Genomic DNA, 11,756 nt, shown 5'->3' with positions numbered 1-11,756 from the left:
AGGCAGGCTGGGGGAACTCATATTAAGGTTAAAAAACCTCATAAAGTGAAATTTTCATGCCATGGGACCTTTAAATTTGTATAGGTATGGTCTACAACCATAAAATTAAGCATGACTGGCCAGATTGCTATTAAATTTGCAGCACATTCATGCTCACTTTCTATTTGAATTGTCCTACAGCCTTTCCTCTGCTACTATCTGGAAAGTGTTGGTGCTGAACAAGTAAGTCATCCATATGTTTTCACTACTTCATGTTGGGGGTGCAATAAATATTACAGCCTTTGCCTTCATCAGCGTGTTGACACATGATTATGTAAGAAACAGCTATACAGCTCAAAAAATTGAGAAAATGACATTGTTTCGAAAGAGGTTTTTATTGCTGTTTAGAAACAGCACTGCATATCAACTGAAAAGCACAAGCAATATGTAGGCATTATTATGGTGCGTAATCATGGTACGTTTCATTTTCATCATCTAATATCAAACCAATTTTATATTATTCATTAGGGTTTGCTCTAATTTCTCACTATGTTGTAACTATGATACATTTATGTCAGCATATGTCAGCAGAGCTTTACAGAGAATGCAGAGGCCCTCTGAAACACTGAGGAATAGAACATGGCTGGACCTTTTAACAAAAGGGAAAATAAAAGCCATCAGATCCGGTTTAGATTTACCATAAACCTGCTGCAGATCAAGCTTTTCCAAGGTTTAACTTAAACCAGCGGCAGACCCATTTTAAGCAAGGTTTAACTTAATCCTGCCAGAGACCTGATTTAACCAAGGTTTACCTTAAACCTGATGCAGACCCGGTTAAACAGTTTAACTTAAACCTGCCGCTTTCCTTTGTTGGTCAAATGGTCAGAGGTGTGGGAGTCAAGTAACGGCCAGGGCGACACTCCTTGCACTTGAGTATGAAAACCCAGAGGGAAGACTTTTGTGTTGTTACCCTGTATAACCCGTTTAAACGATTCCTTCAATAAATATATTTGGAGAAAAAAAACTGCCACTGACCTGTTTTTTAGTGCTTTTGGGGACATTTTTAGGCCTTTATTTTCACAGGACAGATGAAGACATGAAAGGGCAGAGAGAGGGGAAATGACACTCAGCAAAGGGCAGCAGGTCAAATTCAAACCCACGGCTGCTGCATCGAGGAGTCAACCTCTATATATTTGCACACACTCTACCAACTGAGCTATCCTGGCCACACACCACTGACCTGGTTTTACTTAACTTTAACATAAACCTTCCCAAGATATTGTTTAACTAAGGTTTAACTATTGATGTATAATAATTACAGGATACTGGATCACAAAATGGCGCCTATTTGGTTCAACGGAATCGCTCACCTGGCGCATTCACCACAAGAGTTTCTAAGCTTTGGTGATGTGGCCCACTGACTACGTGCAGTAGTGTTTCTCCCACTGGCCCCACTCACAAGTTTTTGCTTGGCCCGTAGACGTGGTGACATCACGTTTTTTAATTGCTTTTCTTAGCTTGAAGCAAATTTTAAAAGCATAAAGTTCATATTAAAAAGATTCTGACCTTGTTTGCAGTTTGAGGTGTCCGGGCATTAGTTTTACAGACATTTCTTTTACAATGATGACCTATGGAATACTTTGAAATCTTTTGGGCCCAAGGTTTTTTTTCATTGCAATACAGCAAATGGCCACTGGAAAGATTGACTGCAAGGCTGAGTGCACTTTCTTGGGGCCTGGGTTTAACTTAAACCTGCCACAGATCTAGTTTAACCAAGGTTTAACTTAAACCTGCTGCAGATCCAGTTTAACTTAAACATGGTCCTACAAGGGCATTTTATGGTTCTGCGTAGTATCAACGGCGTACCTCCCCAGTCCCCTCTGCGTCTACGCCAAACCATACTCAAAAAATGTAACTACACGTTGGGGCAATGCATGTCGCTCGGCAGTAACTTGGTAGCGTTGCATTTCCCATTACTCATTTCCTGGTTCTCCTTCACAGAAAATACAATCAAGGAGAGGGTTAACTTTTCCTGCTACAGGTTTCCCACCGTGGTCAGAAAGAACAGGGGAGACACTTTGTTTCTCCCATTATGATTCTCTAAATTCACTACTTGCTCCGAAAACAATTGCTGTCATTCTCTCATTTGAAATGTACTGCAAAGCAAAGAAACACATTCAACCCTGACGCAGAACTCCGAAAAGGTCACAACGCCGTAGGAGCGACGGTGTAGCTACATCGTGGAGTTTAGGCACAACCATAAAACGGCCTTAAGGCTCACTATATTAATGCTTTAGCAAGTAAATAGCTTGATGCAATTACATTTTATATATAGAGGTTCGCTCTTTGGTGCAGCGGGCCAGCGTTCAACTCCGACCTGCGGCCCTTTGCTGCATGTCATTCTCGCCATAATACACGTCTGTTTCCTTAGGTAGCAGTCCACTGGTACAACCTCGATTAGCTACCATGCTGCAAACAGATAGAACCAACTTCTTGATGATTGGGCCATAACCTTAGCCATTTCCAAATCTAAATGAAAACACTGTTCTCCTGAAGGGTTTCAGATTTTCTTTGTTACAACTTATAAGTCTGTTTAATTTGTATTCAACAAAAAGTCCAGAAATTGATTTAACAAGATTTTACTGTTTACAAAAACAGTATAATATTGTTTATAATGTGCATACCTAATTTTATTAATGTCCAACATTTCATATACGTTACTATATATATGTGCTTTTGAAAGCCCAAGTGTCAAACTTATAAAGCTGTGTTATTACAATTAAATGTGTCACTTATTCATCAATTTATTTCTGATACCAGAAACAGGCTTACTGATTATCTGACAAACATACCAACCACTTGTTAAATAATGTAAAAGCATGGCGACTGAAGGACGAGTGCTCAGTTTGCTAGTAATGTACAAGTCACAAAAAGACAGAATAGTGACACTGCAGTAGATTGAAAGGAAACACAGGAGCAAATGTGCTACAAAAGGATTTACACTTGACTGAATTATTTACAATATTACTTAATAATACTATCACAAGTGCAAGCAGACATGTTCTGTCAAGATAAGGTTTTCAGATTGGGAAAAACGGTTTCACAGAGAGTCACAACTAAATTAATCATCAATGTTGCATTTGGTCATCAAATTGCTGTCAAGGCTAAGAATCTCAAGAATTCTACACACATCACTGTCAGTGTATATACATTTATGTGTTGACTGTCAATGTGGAATGGGAACAAGAATGGAAACACTGCAGTTCCCAATAGGCAGCAATGCCAATTAAACAACAATCCCATTGATCCCGCACACACCACACATGCCTATTTATATGCCCTCATGTATGTATGTATGTATATCTTAATACATCCATGAGTGTGCTACATGATGTTGCCATTGTTGTGGTGTTCATTTTGACACCGCAATCAGGTGTTCTAAACCCCTGCCAGTGCCAGCTGAGTTTAACCCGTCGGATGCTGACTCACTGAGTAACAGAGCCTTTACCTTTCAATTCATAGAGAGCTTTTCAAATCACATTTGTGAACAACCACCTCCCACAGCCAGAGAGTAGGCATGATAACTGGCTGACATTTTAAAGAACAATGCTTCCAGCAGCAAAACAAGGATCGGTTATTTTGGTCCAAGATTGCTCAGGCTGAAGTGTCTTCATCTATCCCGCATGATGAGGTGACATTACAGGTTTTTGTTTTTTTACATTTTGCTCATGCGTACTAAGATTTCTCATTTGTAGAATCAATGTATGGTCTGGTGGTAGTGTAAAGTTGCTTTTGTTGGATTTTGCCGTTTTGCAGCTGTCTAACAGTAAACATATAGCAGCCCAGATTTCTATTATGGCAACATCAGACAAAGCAGTGCAGGACAGTCAACGGAGGAGGAGGCTCAAGGTTTACTGGGGGAGCGGGAGGTGAACACTCCTGAAGCCTCCAGCATAGTCTTTCTTCGTGCCGTCTCTTTGGCCACATTGTGGTTGAGTCGCCTCAGACGTTCCTGGGGATAGAATATTTAGGTCATGAGGTTGTTTTGTACATTGTGTTACTTTTTGTGTACCTTTTTTTCAATTTTTAAACTTGGTTGTTAATTGCAGGTGTGATAGTAGTAGTTAGAGCAATAGTTGTGGCAGTATAGTGGTTTTATGGGTATTTATGGTAATATAATACTAGAAGTACTTAAGTATTTGTAGTAGAAACATCAGAGGTAGTAGTAATATTAATAGCAGTTATACACCTTCCCCACATTTAAAAATAAGCTGAAAACTCTCCACTTGGATGAAGCTTATAATTAGGGCTGGCCCAGGTTTGCCTCGGACCAGCTCTTAGTTATGCTGTTATAGTTTAAGACTGCCGGGGGATTTCCAATTACACACTAAAATCCCCTCTCTCTCTCTCTCTTTCTTTCTTTCTTTCTTTCTGTGTGCATTCATGTCCCTTTAATGCATGTAACTAACGTATCTCCGGGGAACTTATTTTCCTGGAGTCCATATGCTTTCTTGCCTGGCAGATTTGGTGGTTCAGGTGGTTCGTTTTTTGGCAACTGCTGCTGTGGTCCTGCTCGACGCCCAGACATCACACTTTGCACTGGCAGCCGCTGCTGTGGTCCTGCTACAACTATTATTTGTAGTCACAGTTTGATTATCTCTATTGTTACTATAAGTGCCACAGCTCATCATACCATCTAATATAATTGTTATGAATCACAACATGTCCTGTATATCTGTATCAGTGTCTCTGTGTACCAGATGGCCGCCCACCAAGAGCTAGGGTCTGTCCGATGTTTCTCCCTCAAAGTCACCCCTGTCGCACCAAATGCTTGCTCATGGGAAATTGTTGGATCTTTGTAAATCATAGTGTGGTTTAGACTTACTCTATTGGTAAAGTGTCCAAAGATAACTCCTGTTGTGATTTGACGCTATAAAATAAATTGAAATTGACTTTTTAATAGTCTATATCAACAATGTTTCACTTCCAGGACTGTTCAGGTGCTGCCGGAGATGTCCCTCTTTTTAGAATGGATGTCCCTTTCTTTGTGTTGGTGTTCTAACCTCCGGTGGATTTCTGAGGACTATGGTTAACTGCTCCTCAGATCTCTGCAGGGTAAATCCAGACAGCTAGCTAGACTATCTGTCCAATCGGAGTTTTCTGTTGAACGACTAAAAATACTTTTGAACGTACACTTAAGTTCCTTTAAGTGACTATTTTGCAGACGCACTGTCAACGTGTCTGGGTCTTAGTACCGCCCAGACAATTGTGATTGGTTTAAAAATAAAATGCCAGTAAACCATAGCACGTTTTTCTCCCATCCCCAAATGCTGTGTATTCTAGACAGACCCTCCTGTGCAGCACTGTGGAGGAAGGTCAGGCAATGCAAGATGATATTGGTAATAATAGCAAAAGTTGCTATAGGAGTAGCAGTATACAGCAATTGTAGTACTATGACTAACACTGCTACAAGTATTAGCTGTAGTTTTTATAGTAGTAAAGTTAGTAATGATATCAGTATTAGCAGTAGCACTAGCTGTATAGAATATTTAAGCTGTATTATTAACAATGAAACCGATCAGGCTGACATTAGGAATGATGTTTGTGTTCAACTTTTAGCTCGGGTGTAGTTTCTACCAGCTCCTGAGAAAAACATTTGGCTCTTCAGCTACTAAATGTTTCACTATGTTCACCAGCTAGTCTTTAACTGTGTCTGTCTGCTGCTGCTGAGCTGGTAGTGTACAGTGGCTTTATCAGAGCTGTTTCTCTGAAAACAGCTGCCTCACCAGTGTGATGAGAGCGGAGTCAGCAGGCCAGAAAACCAAAGCATGTTTAAGTTGCTAAAAGACCTGTAAAGCTGACGGGAACTGCAGAGTTTGAGATAATTCTCCATGGGTTTCTCATTACTAGAGAAAACCTTCACATTACTATTGAACATATTGATTTGTGTCACTTTATGAAGTTCCACAGCAAAAGCTTAACTGACCTGGGCATTCTGCAGTATGTTGTTTACTAGCACTACTCTTCGCCTGGCATTCAGCAGCTTCTTTACATAAGGGTCCAGGTCTAGCGCCACCTTCTGATGTTCATTTATCCGGCATAATTCTGCAGATAATGCAAATCAAAGACACACAAGACCACACCAATGGGTAGTGAACACAAGTTATTTAATGCACTTTATACTTTTTAAGCTTTTGTTGTGTTTTATATAGTATTAAGCATTTCAATTAAGAATTCACATTACACCTGAGTCAGGGATTTAACAGACTAATACATTATAGGCCTACATAAAATGAATTACCTGTGGCCAGATTGTCTATATGTTCTCTTAATTCGACCTGGCTTTCTCTGCAAAGAAAAAAGAACCCCATTAATCCAGAGGAAGGACAGATGACACAAACCGCGATATATCGGTTCAAGTGCAGTTGGTTTATTCATTATCTGGGCACAAACATTTATCAAGTTCTAAAGATAACCCACATCAAACACAAGATGAACACATGATGTGACATTATCAGTACTCGAACAATAAAGGCTTGTGCACTAATATGTATAAAAAAAAGTATTACATTGGGAATTATAAAATAGTAAACACCACCGGGTCGACATTTTCTGGACAGTCACGAGACAGTTAACGTTAAAGGATTGCCAAGGGGTTGTAACACGGATGACAGCAGGGTGTGTGATGTAGGCGAAAATTAAATAACAGTAAATAACAGATTCAATAAGAAACCGCATTTACCTGACTGAGTGTACATGCAAATCGAGCTGCTGAATAGCTGGTCTCAGGAGGTCGAGCAACCCCTCGGCTAAAGCATCTTTGCCTGAAGAAGTTGCTACTAAAGCCGCCGCCATTTTAGTAAAGCATCAACCATAGACAGTTAAAGAAATAACTAACCTCAAACGGCCAGACAGGAAGCTACGTCCTCGTGACGTTGGAGCCGTCATAAGAACCTCTCCATTTTCTTACGGTGGATGGCCAGTTTAGCTAGCAACACCATTTTAGGGAGACGCAGCAAAATCGTATTGCCAGCATTTTATAGTTAAACTGAGAAAGACCCGAACCCAACTAGTTAGGTCATTTGTTACAGCGCTTAGAAAGGAAGGTAGCATATTACAGGTTATATTTAAACAAAAGAATACAAGGAGACCCAACACGGCCACACCGTGTCCCACCAGTACCAGCTAACGTTTGCTGACTACTAGCTAAGGCTAACCCGAGCTGGCTGTAAGGCTTCTCTCGACCGACGCAACATTCATTGTAAGTAAAAATGCCGAACATTAGTATTTTAGGTACCTGAAATGTAATTAACATACTTAAAACGCGAGTAATTGCGTTTAGCGTTGACAAATTGGGCTGCAAATTTAGACCTATAAGTATAAAGGCACTGTCCGCCCAGCTAACTTGTTTTTTGTTTGTCAAGCCAATTTCTTGGTATCGCGAATAAGGACGTGAATAGGGAACTACGTCTTCTTGACTCAAAATTATTTTACCAAATAAAGGTGTCGCACTTTCCTGTATAACTAGCGCTATACCGCACCTGAAGGATTAAATCATTGAGCATCGAGACATTCATTCCAACCAGAGAGCTGAGTCTAGTTCATCCAGCGGACGATATACACATAAGGGACACAGAAGCTCATTAGGTTGGAATCCAACATGCATGGTCTCGTAACTTCATGGCACATCAGAATCTTGTGCTATAAATGTTTGTTTTTCCGTGATACACGGGCAGCTGTTCAGAACATTTCACCAGACCTCCTCAGTGGCCTTACAAATGATTATTGCACTGAGGCCACCATCTTGGGAGATCACATTATGTTTGGTAATAATTTAGGTTGATTTGAAGGCAGCAACAAAATGAAACTGTGAAAAGCTGTTTTGGGTAGTCTTTTCAAAGCATCACTACTCTAGTAGGTAGGTTTAGCAATCACAACTAGAGAGCAGTTTCAGGTTGAAGTGGTCTCAAAGAGGTCTTAAAAATCTCTGAAGGGATCCTTTCCATAATGTTTTGAAACACCTATATTAATATGAGCCTGTCAGTGGCAAAACAAGCACTTTTGTGACAGTTAATACAAGCTGAACAGTTGCCCTATTAACTTACATTTTACCTTGTTTTGCCGCTGCCAACTAGGGTTGTGCGTATGGGCAATATGGAACAAGCTATCAGAACCCTGTTGGCACATTAGTGTTAAGTTCAGAATAAGTAATACCAACCATAGCCGTGTATGTGTGATACATTTAATGCAATATAAAATCAAATGTTCTCGCTGATACCATGTTATTGCTGTCTAAGTTTTGCTTACTTATGACCTTGTTTTATTTTCTGTTCCCTCTGTTTCCAGGAGCCTTCAATCAAAGTCCATCAAAATGAGCACAGCCTCCTCCCAAAAAGTTGTCCTGAAAAGTACCACCAAAGTGTCCCTAAATGAGCGGTGAGGCGCCACGCACCCTGTCAGCAGTTAAGACACCCGATGCAAGGGCCAGTCTTGGCTTGTGAAGGTTCTAGTGGTCCCTGAGGAAGGCTACAGTTTGGGACAGGACCTGACATGGAGGCTATTCTGACTGTCCCCAGTGTGTGCACTGCTCACTCAACTTTGTTGGTCTTGTCAACATTTCTTGATGCACTTGCTCAGATAAATGTAATTGTAACATGGATCAGTAGGGGCTGGCCTGGGCCACATTTCTTGTGTGAGCAGTGCAAACATATGGACAAGGGGAGAGGGTAGTGGTCATACTGGGTAAGCCTTGGTAAGCCTATGCTGGACCAGACCACTGGCCTACAAATGCCCTGGCACTCCTGCTCCCTGTTACTTAAACAGTACAGGATTCATCAAGTGTACACCTATAAAGGGGAGAGTAAGACTAAACCAGGAAGATTGGGCAAACCAGTGGAATTGAAGCACCTATCTTCTATTCTGTCATTCTTTCTCCTCACAACTCGTATTCTATAAAAGACCAGGTACTCAGTCCTTGCTTGGACGTGACAAAGAGTTCCCCTTCCCCCTCCCATTTATCCTTCCCTTCTCTCAGTGGTTTACCCACAAGTCACGGTCCATGCTGTAAGTGGCTGGGTGACCTGGCAGTCCTCACGTCCAGGGCCTCTGCTGCTGCAGCATGATGACATCCCAGCCAGTCAGCTGGAGGCCTGTAAGTGGCAAATTGCACTCTTCTTCTGGCACCTTCTCTTTGCTTCTGTCCTTCGGTCTGTCTTTGCACTGTGAGTTTTTTTTAATCTTAGTTTGCCTTACATTTTCTGCTTGTTTGAAAACAACAATGCGGAATTCAAGTATAAATCTTTCTGGAGTGTCATATGGTTGAGAGAGAAAATGAGTGCCAAAAACTGGAGCATAAGTCTTGCATAGCAAGAGCGCTTCATCCATGATATGAGAAATTACTTGATGTGGAACCCTGCTGCCTCCTCCTCTGTATATCCCCTGTCCCCTTCTTTTACTTCCCTCTTTTTCCCTCCCACATCTAAAGCTTCACTAACATGCTGAAGAACAAGCAGCCCACTGCGGTAAGCATTCGAGCCACCATGCAACAGCAGCATTTGGCCAGTGCCCGCAATCGCCGGCTGGCCCAGCAGATGGAAAACCGTCCCTCAGTGCAAGCTGCTCTAAGTCACAAGCAGGTGAGGGCAAAGCTCAGACAAGTGTTAGTGGACCTTTTTACCATGTAGCTCTACGGTGTAAACTGTAGACTGACCTGCACCAATACTATATTTGTGTAAGAGTTTATAGAAGAGGGGTGTCTGTAACATATGTCAGACAAGCCTTCTAAGTAATGCTAAGATTAATGATGGGAATTTGTTTCAATTTAATTACATTACCTGATATGAAATTTTAGACCAAATTAATCTGAAGTAAGAGATGGTGTACTTGATGTAGCTACTTCCACCTGCATAAATGAATATTTTGAGATATTTACAATGAAATGTCTTAAAGGGATATTTCACCATTGGAAAGATAAATGTATTAAATTAGGGCATTTATGTAGTAGAAATGTGAATTTTATTTAGAAGTTGGTGCCTTCCAGGCCGTGCGTGTGTGTTCTCTCGAACTGATTTCAAACTTGACATCTGAGTTTAGCCGGGTAGACACACCAGTTTTCATCAGACTCACCCTGGGTCGAGTTGAAGTCTACTGCTAACTTACAACAATAATATTACGTCGCCAAAATACCCCCGCGACTCAAATCCCTTACTTCATCGTTAACCGTCAAGCCACTAGAAATGAACACGTCCTTTGCTGAAGTGTTAAATTTGTTAACGGTCATACCTAAATTCTAAATCCCCCATTCTCTATCTGGTAAATATAGTAGTACAATTTCTTCCACTGATGTAGAAGTAGCCTACACTGTAAGTCAGTAGTAGGCTATACTGTGGAGTTGCATAATAAGTGGTTTGGGGTCCTTCTGTAAGTAATTTTGGGGTACAGTTTGGTTTTGATGAATTCTACAAGCGGCAATACCACAAACCAAGCAATCAGCTAATTCAAACCGGCACATTTTCAACAGGCACTGCACTAGTGTGGATGAAAGACAATTCCCAGAATGCACTTGCTTCCCTATGAGGCCACGCCTACCGGTTACAGACAGACAGTGAAATTGGTTACAGAGACACAGTCAGGTGTTTTAATATCATTTCAAATGTATACACAAAACATTTCACCCTGGCTCAAGTGGTGTACACATTATAGACTCTGTAAAGTTTAGCTAATGCATTGGTATCATTAGTGCTTGGTGGGATGTAGCTAAACACAGAGTTCATACACAGCCGTGAATTCACGTGAAATGTAGACTGGTTGGCATTTAACAGTCACAAGCTCTACCAGCGGTGAGCAGTTGGTTGGATACAAGCACCGCATTTCTGCATCGTTTGTTAACACCGACAGAGCATCTCTATCGGCTCGGAAGGCTAGCAGGCCTGGTAGCTGGATAGCGGAGTCCGGTACACTGTTGTTCAGCCATGTTTCCACAAAAACATTCTCTGAACTCGCGTTGGGAGTTTTGTTGAAGTTGGATGTAGTCCAGTGTTTTGTCTAATGAGCAGACACTTGCAAGAAAGATGAATGCGACAGGTGGCCGGCAAGCGTAAGCTTTCCACCTGGAAAATAAAGTGTGCACTTAAAAGCATATATCAGTAATAGGAAATCCTTGTTTCTGTCAGAGACCTGAAGTGTGTCAAACATGAATTACAATGTCAATATTTGGAGTAAAAAAGTAATTCATAATTAAGGTTTGTGAAGGATAAGTCAATAAGCTAGATACAGTGGGGGGGGGGGGGGGGGGGGGGGGGGGGGGAAGTATTGCTGAATTTGTATGTTTGCCCACTGAAAAAAATGATTAGTCTATAATTTTAATGTTAGATTTATTTAAACAGTGAGACTGAATAGCAAGAAAATTCAGAGAACGCATTTCAAAAATGTTATAAATTGATTTGCATTTTAATGAGCGATAAAAGTATTTGACCCCCTCAATCAGAAAGATTTCTGGCTCCTAGGTGTCTTTTATACAGGTAACGAGCTGAGATGAGGAGCACACTCTTAAAGGGAGTGCTTCTAATTGCAGTTTGTGACCTCTATATAAGACACCTGTCCACAGAAGCAATTAATCATATTCCAAACTCTTCACCATGGCCAAGACCAAAGCGCTCTCCAAGGATTTTGGGAATAAGATTGTAGACCTACACAAGTCTGGAATGGGCAACAAGACTATTGCCAAGCAGCTTGGTGAGAAGGTGACAACAGTTGGTGCAATTATTCGCAAATGGAAG

General features: G+C 41.1%; 2 protein-coding genes across 5 annotated transcripts in view; one reads left to right on the top strand and one right to left on the bottom strand.

The window, feature by feature from the left end:
- The window catches only part of chtopa (chromatin target of PRMT1a), a 19,859-nt gene that overhangs the window by 4,374 nt on the left and 3,729 nt on the right, over positions 1 to 11,756 (top strand). The window contains exons 1-3 of one of the 4 annotated variants that reach the window (XM_032536300.1): positions 6,888 to 7,240; positions 8,326 to 8,731; positions 9,464 to 9,614. In XM_032536300.1, coding sequence (XP_032392191.1) covers positions 9,474 to 9,614 — 141 coding nt within the window. In that variant the 5' untranslated portion in view covers positions 6,888 to 7,240; positions 8,326 to 8,731; positions 9,464 to 9,473. Of the gene's footprint in view, positions 1 to 6,887; positions 7,241 to 8,325; positions 9,201 to 9,463; positions 9,615 to 11,756 lie in introns of those variants that run through there. The other 3 variants (XM_032536299.1, XM_032536297.1, XM_032536298.1) reach the window with 3 other exon arrangements.
- Positions 2,983 to 6,856, bottom strand: snapin (SNAP associated protein). Its single transcript, XM_032536301.1, has 4 exons — positions 6,722 to 6,856; positions 6,281 to 6,327; positions 5,966 to 6,084; positions 2,983 to 3,991 (listed from the first exon to the last, which is right to left on the bottom strand). Exons 1-4 carry the CDS (start codon positions 6,832 to 6,834, stop codon positions 3,884 to 3,886), a joined length of 387 nt encoding a protein of 128 aa, XP_032392192.1. The 5' UTR covers positions 6,835 to 6,856; the 3' UTR covers positions 2,983 to 3,883.

The sequence above is a fragment of the Etheostoma spectabile genome, chromosome 14, assembly GCF_008692095.1.
Source record: "Etheostoma spectabile isolate EspeVRDwgs_2016 chromosome 14, UIUC_Espe_1.0, whole genome shotgun sequence".
In the NCBI taxonomy this organism is placed as follows: domain Eukaryota; kingdom Metazoa; phylum Chordata; class Actinopteri; order Perciformes; family Percidae; genus Etheostoma; species Etheostoma spectabile.
The sequence above is the reverse complement of the archived record's forward strand: the minus strand, read 5'-3'. Positions and strand labels throughout refer to the sequence as shown.

What these genes read in the sequence shown, in the direction of transcription:
- snapin (XM_032536301.1), bottom strand. Translation starts at nt 6,834, where the DNA reads ATGGCGGCGGCTTTAGTAGCAACTTCTTCAGGCAAAGATGCTTTAGCC. An exon ending in TTGCATGTACACTCAGTCAG is followed by an intron (nt 6,328 to 6,721) that starts GTAAATGCGGTT and finishes TTTTCTTTGCAG; the next exon opens with AGAAAGCCAGGTCGAATTAA. An exon ending in TATAGACAATCTGGCCACAG is followed by an intron (nt 6,085 to 6,280) that starts GTAATTCATTTT and finishes CATTATCTGCAG; the next exon opens with AATTATGCCGGATAAATGAA.